General features: G+C 37.6%; 1 protein-coding gene across 1 annotated transcript; it reads right to left on the bottom strand.

Moving 5' to 3' along the window:
* Positions 1 to 927: 927 nt before the first annotated feature.
* Positions 928 to 9,067, bottom strand: LOC141815955 (uncharacterized). Its single transcript, XM_074703814.1, has 7 exons — positions 8,956 to 9,067; positions 5,315 to 6,307; positions 4,941 to 5,238; positions 2,170 to 2,379; positions 1,433 to 1,606; positions 1,122 to 1,202; positions 928 to 1,074 (listed from the first exon to the last, which is right to left on the bottom strand). The coding sequence occupies exons 2-7, from the start codon at positions 6,106 to 6,108 to the stop codon at positions 928 to 930; spliced, it is 1,704 nt and encodes a 567-aa protein (XP_074559915.1). The 5' UTR covers positions 6,109 to 6,307; positions 8,956 to 9,067.
* Between the last annotated feature and the right edge of the window lie 420 nt (positions 9,068 to 9,487).

The raw sequence follows: 9,487 nt of genomic DNA, 5'->3' as shown, positions 1-9,487 counted from the left end.
GGACGCTACAGTTCTTACTTTCATTCATTTCATTCAACTACTATCATATATAAAACTAAACTAAACTAACATACAGCGGAAACTATTAATAATTTAAAACAGTTTCATATACGATAGCAGTGCAATAAAACAGTGAAATACAATAATGACAATAAACTAACCTAGGTTGCATAGCAATTCTAGATTAATAAGTTCTACATTTGGTAATTAAATTTCTAACAGGATAATTAAATCATTCTTTAACATGCAAATAGAAAATGGTTTGCATGGCCAAGGCTTAATCACGTCACCACCACACACATCTTCACTGCCCTGTCCTGCTGCCTCCCATTTGCTCAGTACCTGCTAACGGGATCTGCAAGATAAGGAAAGTATCTATAAGCATAAAGCTTAGTAAGTTCCTTTCCTACTCACAAAATCCATTCGTTACATAACATCATACATTAAAGCATAAAAGCATATCAACATTTCCTAAACATGCATATCCAAAACATTTAAACATAATCATCAACATCTTTGGGGATCCCTGGCTTGTACCCATTCATTTCTTTTCCACGCACATACCAAGTAGTGCGAGGTAGCTAATCCCGACTACACGGTTTACTAGGTCTTCTCAGATGTCTTCAAAGGACGTGGTCCCTGACCCGACCACTGTCAAGAGGTGGTGTGACTATGGTGGGATACATGTCAAGCCCCTAACGTGCAAACATATCGTATTATAGTTACTTCCCCTCACATTAAGGTCTATCACCATGGTAGGGAGGGGGTTCAATGTGAAGAATTCTAGCATATCACGCTTGTCAGATGTCGTTTCATCTCTGAGCATGACACTTGTGCAATGTGCTAGTTCGCCTACCTCTCAGCTTGTGCTAGCATTCTTCCACAGTCTCGGGTTGGCAAGCTCCTCTCTTGTTAATTTTATTTTCTTTAGGGGTTGTCTTTGGGTGCTCCAGAGGTCTCCATAGAAGTGCCAGACTCTTTATACCGAGCAATGTATTCGATTACTTGCAATCCACCAATAGCCTGATGCATGTCTTGATTCCCTCTGCCCTTCTGTCCCTGTTTGTCAAGGTCCTGTAGATCCCAAACACGTGCGAGGGAGATCATTGTCAATGGTATACCTTGTCATCCACTATGCCATCTGCTAAGGTTGTCACGAAAAAGGATGTAAATTTAATACGAGCATATTGGTGGTCCCTAACCTAAAGTAGCAAATATCTCCAAAGTTTATTCTAGTATAAAGCTGAAGTAAAGCTCGGCTAATTGCTTGAATAGGATTAGTCATTGGTTGCTTCCAACTTCCAATCAAGTATCTCAAGCATAGTTCAATAGATAAATCAGGAACTAATAACTGGATCTCACAGATAATGTGAATAGAAAAACAGTAAAATCCCTTCAACACCAAAAGAACAATGCAGATAATAATACTTACAGAGTTTTTGAGTTGTGCACCAGATCCAAAGCTTAAATGGCCAGCAGGAATTGGCAAGACTTTTGGGTCGATAATTGGATCGGAAATAGGATTGGTAGGAATCTCATAAGCTGACTCGCGCAAAATTGCATTGAACATGGCAACATCTAATCTAGATACACATTGCTCCATCACCTAGGAATACAAGAGATTTATCATCCACAGATTGGTTCAAAAATATATATATATATATATATATATCTGATGTCAGAACCACTCAAGGAAATACTCAAAAGAAACATGACTACTGAAATCTACAAGGAATTTAGAAATACACATTGGAGTGTTGGACTGTGCAACATGTACTAAAAAGTAAGTTAGCAGAGACGTAAGAACGAATGTATAATGTTACTGAAATATAATAAAAGAAAAAGAAAAAACCAATACCCAGCAATTAGATGCAAGTCCAAGAGATATAAAATAAGAGAAACCAGGTTGAGATGGTATAAAAATGTTCAAAAGCAATCAATCAATTCTATAGTTACAAATTTGAATAGAATGGGGTCAGAAGTGTTAAGGGTAGACGAAGGCCAAAGAAAATTGAATTTAAGGTGAGAAAATTAAATTAATCGATTGGAATATTACTAAAGATATTGGCTTACATAGAGCACAATGGAGGACTAAGATTCATGTAGCCAACAAATGCTTATTGTTGTTGATGGTGATATGAATTGTTCATCAGCGATGGCAAAACATACCTTTCTCGCCAATACAGGTAAGCAGCCGCACTCGTGGCCTCCAGCACGGACTGGACATATTCTACTGAAAGCATTATGAAATGCACTTTTCCATAAATTGATAGAAAAGCTTCCTTGCGGCTGATCACCAAGTGATGGTTCTAGCAATTTTTCTGAGATTCTTGGAGTGTACAAGTCCTCCATCGGTGTTTGCATGTGGGGTGTCAATGTCTGAATTATAAGATCACACATAAACAAAAAGGAAGTTGTTAAGTAGGTACGTGCAAAGAATGGACAGAGGAGGAAAAAAACACCATGCCGATGTCTAAACATGAAAGAAGGTTACCCTAAGAACTAGAGGATAACCAAAAAATCTCTTTGCCTCTTTAGAAGTTAAATTAAAATGACTAAAGATGTTCAGCTCACATAATCTGGCCAAATGATTCACACACTGAGGTAGGTAAAATTTAGCATTCTTACTTTTTGCTACTTCATATAACCCATGCAGTCTCTAACTTATAAAACAACACTAGTTAGTTCAATCAGTTAACTGGGAAACCCAAAGCTGCCACCGCCAATTGGAAGCTTGGAACATTAGAAAATTTCTGCTGAACTGGATTTTTGACTAGTTTAACCTATGAACCCATCACCCAGGAGGTTCATCAGTCCACCTCTAGGCACTGGTATTCTAATAATCAAAATATTAGCTAGACTAGACACAGTATTTACCAAAAATAAATAAAATGTTCAATTCAACTTCTAAGGTTATTTTCAGTTACACCTCAAGGAAAGTCAAGAAGTCAGAAACTAGACACTTAATACACTATCTTATAGCATCAGCAAAGTCGTTTACTTAAGTTATGATAATTAAAGACATTCAGACACATGCTGAGATGATTAAAGTAGCATTGTCTAATTTCCATTGCCACCCCAAATGATTATTAATAAAAGCTTTAACCCATTGTATTGACTTTTAGCCAAAGACAATATGAGATGTCAGATGATTAACAGCAAATTTCCCAAAATTTACCTTTTCTTATAAAATGGTAAAACAAACCGATAATAAGTTGCAAAGTGATTAGGAAAGAATAAATTACAATACAAATTATATAAAGAATTATCAAATCCTAGGAATTCAGGTGCTATCTATTGGTTTATAATTTCTTATACATGATGGTATTCAATCTAACAAGTCAAAAAGACTACCATTAACTTAACCCAATGACTGAGTGATCCTCTCATCTATATGAGGTTTACTAACAGTCATTAATGTCTAAACATACAGTACCTTGGACCTGTTAACATAAATTGAACTATTTTCTAATAACTCAAGCTGTTGGGTAGGTGGTTAGCATAACCGACATGTTGATACGAGATTTTGACTCTTATACTCATGCTTTTAATACTCACATGTGTTTAAACTCGCATTGATACTACATTTTACGAGTTTGGATTCATTTTGGACTTTGATGCAATTTATTTCATATTTGTGACATTTTGTCTAAAGATGTGAATATGGTTATGTAGGAGCTTAAGGTAGCCACGGACTCGAGTCGGACCGAAACAATTTGAGCTTAAGGCTAAGGTTAATTGAAGAAACTCAATATGGAGTGATCTGGACCATTCATCTAGATCTGGAAAAATCTAAGCCTTCTATCAAAATCAAAGCCATCCAGGTCAAAAGAGGATAGATCATGACCATTGAGGGGTTGCCCTATCTTGATCTGTGAGATTCATCTGATTAAGTCTTTTTGTTTTCTTGATTAAATTACACTCCTGTTAATGGATATTAATCTCCTGTAGATTCAAATTCCCCTGTTTCGGTAGTTAGTTTTGGTGAGGATTCACTGTTCATGTTCTTGATTGGTTTAATTGAGGAATTAGGGTTTACAATGAATTCTGTTATCGATTGCTTTTTTCAATACAGTAGTTTAGGATAGTTTAGATTTCTTGCTTTTCCACTTTCATAAGTTGAATTGCATTCATAGTTTGGTTTCCTTTATTTTCTATTCAATGCACGTAGGTTAGATTAGGTTAGGTTTCGTTAAATGCCTTATGTTTTTTTAATTCGTTGCAAGTGAAGTTTAGGTTAGATTAGAATGTCTTTTAATTGTTAGTCTTAAGATTGAATCAAAACCAAACCCCAAACCAATAACAATTCAATCCTAAGAAGTATCACTTGCTAGCTACATTTCTTGTAAGAAACGATCCGAGTTACCCTATATCGCAATAGTTAAGGGGTTCAGTAAATTATTTGATATCATAGTGCGACACAAAACGGTCTTTATCATTAGCCAATCGACTTTAAGATAATACCAAAGGACATTGGGGAATCCCACTTTTGCTGCAAAAAAAAAAACACAAGAGTAGCTAATCAAAGATCAGAGTTAATCAAGTTAAGTACTCCCCACTCATGCATGAAAGGGAAGTGTTAATAAGATAAATATATAAATTGGTCTCTTTTCTAATAATTCAACCTTTTGGGATAAGTGGTTTACCAATTAACTTTAAGAAGACCATTATAATATATACGCAAGACCATGTACAAAATGTTTTGCACTTCTAGAAATTAGCAGCTGATTTGAAAATCCTGAATGTAATTGGATTTCACAGCCAGACATGGAACCATTGGAATGTTTATGTTGAATAAGCAAGTATGAAGCAATCATATATTTTTTTATAACATTTCCCATTAGAAAAGTGCAGTCCTAGATTGCTTATGCATATTAAGACACTAGCAAGAATGGCCAAATTATCTCAAGATGACATAGAAAAGAAGAAATAAAACTTACTTGCCACCACACTGATTCAACAATTCGGGAGAATATCCAAGATTCAATCTTTTCCAGAGCTTGTGTAAATGTGCTTGTATCTTGCCAATCATATATCACTGACAAAAGGCCAAGGTTTTTTCCATTTTTGTTGCCAGAATTGATTTTCCATTTAAGCGTTGTATGTTGTTCATCAGTTTTCCTTGCACCAGCATTTGATGCAACCATCTTCATAGTTGCATTGAAATTGGACAAGTTGCCAAAAGTTTGAGAGATAATCTCTCTAAGGACAACTGTGTTTGACAACCAGAATGCCAACCTAAGATAACTAACCAAATTATTAGTTGATCAATAAATACATACATTCTTAGTTCTTAGATACAAAATTTCAGTACCTTGAAACATCACTACCACTGGACTTTGCAATAAGTAGAAGTCCTGACACAGTATTTTTAGCAATTGTAGCCTTCTTGTCCTGAGTCCAATATTTGCAAGCATGAATATATAGCCTTGAAAGACGCCGAGCTGGTGTGTGAACCTTATGTGCTGAACTTCCATGCTCTGGAACAACAGAATAGAGAGAAATCTCAAGAGCAGCAACTTCTCTAAGTTCTTCCTCAAGTTTTTCAATTCTGAACTCCAACTCTTCAATCTTCTGAGATACACATGCCTTGTCATCATTAATGACATTCTCTTCTGTTGCAACTGTTTCATTGTCTGTACCATTACTCTGATTGCACACAGGAGCCTCATCCATCACATGTATTTCCTTAACATCTTCAATTGTTTTGTCCTCAGTTTCTTCAGATGAAACTATTGAAGGATCACTTGCACTTTCCTTCCTTTTATTGGAAGGAGTTTTAGTTGAATCTGATGCTCTGACAGGCTTTTGACACTTTTTTTGACTCGTACTTGATGCTTTGAACAGTAGTCTACCATGTTGTTGACGATTAGCACTTCCTCTCGAGGTGCGAGTACCATTCTCAGATGGTTCTCTTTTTGAAAGCTTCTTTGGAACCCTTGATGCTCTTTTTACCTTGTTGTCAGTATTTGTCGCAGTTTCCCCTTGAGATGAAAGTGAATCCCTTGCTGGTTCATAATCTGATTCACCATCATTACTATGCTTAAAATCCTTCTCCAAATCACTTGAACAATCATCTCTTTCTTCACCATACTCTTTAGCACCCATTTGTACAGCTTAAATCAATAGCAAGTCTTCAGCCCTGTAGGGTCCTTGAAATTCTCTTAAGTCGTACCGCATGTACCTTCTCCCATGTAGGGTTTACAAGAATGTCAGCTGCCACCAATTTTACTTAAGTTACCTGCTGAATTTTCAACCTATGCCATCAACAGTTATGTTCTCTCTGCAGCAACCTCTTTTGGAGTATCTGTGCAATAATCACAGACCTGATCAGCAAAACTTAGAGTCCACCACTAATGTATTATTGAAAGTGTCTAACATATTAAGATGCATGTGGTGTGGTTTCCTAACTTATTTTCTCATCAAAGATACTCTAGTAAGGAATAGAAGAAATTATCACAGACTGTAAAAAAAACACTTTTCAGCAGCTTACTGCATCCAAAATTGTGATCCTTTTGAACAAGCATCAGTTTCACAAAATAAATCAAAGACCCACATGATGTAGTCACTAATTTCATGATGATGATGGGCAAACAAAAACAAATAAAATGAGATAGGCTTGCAGCCAGCAATGCAGTATCTTAGCAGTAAGCATGTGAGAAGTGTCCAAGCATTACTTGTGATCATAAAACACAAAGTGCTGGAATTTTTCAGAATAAAAAGAGTTTTCAAAACATGGAGAGCGAAGAAGAAGAGAGCTCTTAGAGTTCATAGTGGCATAGTAGTCTCATGCCTAAAATTTGGAAGGAGATTAAGATATCTAAGTATAAATCCTTCCATAAAGTTATGTTGTGATGAAAAGGTGGACTTAGAGGAGGCACCATGTGCTTTTCATAGTAGAATTATGTGCAAATCATATGATTGTTTGAGCCAAGTGCACAAATGAGTGGTGGTAATGCATCAAGCACATCATGTCATCCATGTGGCACACACAAGCACACTTGGCAAATGAAACCCAACTACCATGGAAAACATGAGGCTCCATGTGGCACTTTGTTGGCTAACTTTGCATTTCATAAGTAGACATTGTTAAGTCGCATATATAATTTATTTTCATACAAAAAGTCTCCCTCACCTTTGTTACCACATATGATGGTTGATCCACGTGTGAGTTGTGCACCAACAATCCAATCTAAGCCCAAGTCCAGTGAACCAACAAATTTAAGTGAACCAATACTTCAAACATGCATGATTGTGATCGTTCCAATGGCAAAGTATAAAACTTGGATGGCAAAGTGCAACCCAAGAGTATCTCGACAAAAGAGTTGCAGATTAGTAGATTAGTCTATAAAAGAAAAAGCATGGGCTAGGCAAATTCACTTCGAATTCTAGAGACACACAACATTTAACAGTCTTTATTCTCCCTCTAGTGGCAACATAATTCTTCCACCCTATAGACGAAATTGTGGCCACTAGAATCACATGCTATGCTTCAACAGAGGGATCAGAAGACATTGTTCTCTTCTTGGGTGGACCATAGGCTCTTCCTCTACATTACAAGTCATGGAAGAAAAAAATAATTTCATTGTGGATTAGTAAGACACCAGTTGCACACCATTAGTAGTGGCACATTAAGCCTTTAGGAAACGTGACTATGCTATTTGGGATTGTCAATAACTATAAATCGATAAGCCCTTATTCCAACCCATCAACATTGAAAATTCTCCAACACAAATAACATAATAGATCCTTTTAAAGAATGAACACTTTGACGCTTGTATAAAAGAACATGTACCCTATAACTAATTTGAAAATTTACCATTATGCCACACAAAAATAGTTCATTCTTAAAACTACAAAAAAAGAGTTATATGCACATTTATTTATTTTTTGATAATTGTCTAATTAATCCTGGAGGTAGAAGGCCTTTTCCCTTAGTTCGTCTATCAAGTAAATCCGGAGTGCAACATATTATACTCAGAAGCCGACCTTCAAGATATTTGTGCTATTTCGGATTCGAACCTTGGTTCTTTTATTGTTCCTCTGAGTGCTTACCACTGTGCCACACCCATGGGAGCGTTATATGCACATTTATGCTAGGGTTAATATAGAAACTAGGGTTTATCTAAGAACTTAGCATTCCATCTGAAGAAGTCAACCAGGAAGTATCATAGTTGCTAAAAATATTTTATTCTGTAAATTTATCATCAAAATTAAATTGCTCAGACACATTCCATACAACAATATTTATACATCCGAGCTAACTTTATAGAGTTGATGGGAATATCAAATTTATAGATTACTCACAAGAGGAGAATTATGGTAAAGAAGTTACGATGATTTTGAGATACTTTTGCACGCACAAGAGAGGTCCATTGGAACGATTCTCAGCGATAGGCCAGTAGGAATTTCATTACTCATGCCATCTAGGCAACTAATAAGCAAACACCCTGGTGGCGCGTCCTAGCATAACGCCGTTAACAAATTGCAGTATCACTAGGCTAACTCCAAATCCAATTCAACAAACAAATTAATTAGGAGAATGAATTGCTTAAAGCAGCAACACTGTCGAACCATAAAAACAGTGATCCATTAAGCGACGAAAGCAATCAAACACAATAAAATGCTCCAGAACTATCTAGCGCAAATGGAAACAGTAAAAAACACTCGGATATAGACCTAGCCATGACTACATCAAACGTAAGAGACACTGTCTAGATCGCAACAAAAAACCAGGAGCCCAAAAATTAATGGGCTCCTCCTGCAGCTAAGCCACAAAAGGATTCAGTCCAAATCCCAGAGCCAACAAGAAGCCAACAAAGATGCAAATGTACAAACCAAAACGGATACTTTCCAGAAAGGCAAAAAGAAAAGCAGACCGGCCCACACGTTAAACGACAGGACGACGGAGAAGCAAACAAGGGAGAAAATAGGTCGAGGTTAAGAACTGATCACCAGAAAATTTTCACTCCTCCTTCCGCTCATGGCGCCTCCGCTACTCGATTCCCGCAAAGTAGGTTGCAGTTCTCTCGCCCAGGTGACCAACCACGAATGCCGAACTCCGCCAGGAATCCACGAACTCAAATGGCGAATCTGAGGTCCCAGCGCAGACACCGTCGCAGCAACTCCTCTCCTCCCTCCGCCTCCGCCTCCGCCTCCGCCTTGATCTGTGTCCGTGTTCAGTTTATAGCCGCAGCAGTCGCAGACACGATGCAGAGCGGTGGGGAACGCTTCAAACTGCAAGCGGTGACGCCACCGCGGTGAGAATAGCCTTCGCCAGCGGAGGTGACGTTTGGGTGGCCCCGTGCCACGTGTAGCCGTCTGCTGGCGTTCTTATTCTCACTCACGGTGACCTGACTCTGGGATTTCTGATATTTACCTTGATCTGGCTCCCTACTTGGCAGCTCGCCATGTGATTCGAATGAGCTGCGGGGACCGCAAAATCAGAAAGGCAGAAAATGATCGGGTAAGAGTGGGGTAGGAATTA

This window comes from Curcuma longa, unplaced genomic scaffold (assembly GCF_044706935.1).
Source record: "Curcuma longa cultivar G26 ecotype Majalengka, Jawa Barat unplaced genomic scaffold, ITB_CL_G26_1.1 contig_13066, whole genome shotgun sequence".
NCBI lineage: Eukaryota > Viridiplantae > Streptophyta > Magnoliopsida > Zingiberales > Zingiberaceae > Curcuma > Curcuma longa.
The sequence above is the reverse complement of the archived record's forward strand: the minus strand, read 5'-3'. Positions and strand labels throughout refer to the sequence as shown.

Bases quoted from the DNA above. Each gene is read 5' to 3' on its own strand.
- LOC141815955 (XM_074703814.1), bottom strand. From the start codon at position 6,108: ATGGGTGCTAAAGAGTATGGTGAAGAAAGAGATGATTGTTCAAGTGAT. The intron at 5,239-5,314 runs GTACTGAAATTT...TAGTTATCTTAG, and splicing joins AGTGGTAGTGATGTTTCAAG to GTTGGCATTCTGGTTGTCAA. The intron at 1,075-1,121 runs GTATACCATTGA...TGGGATCTACAG, and splicing joins ATGGCATAGTGGATGACAAG to GACCTTGACAAACAGGGACA.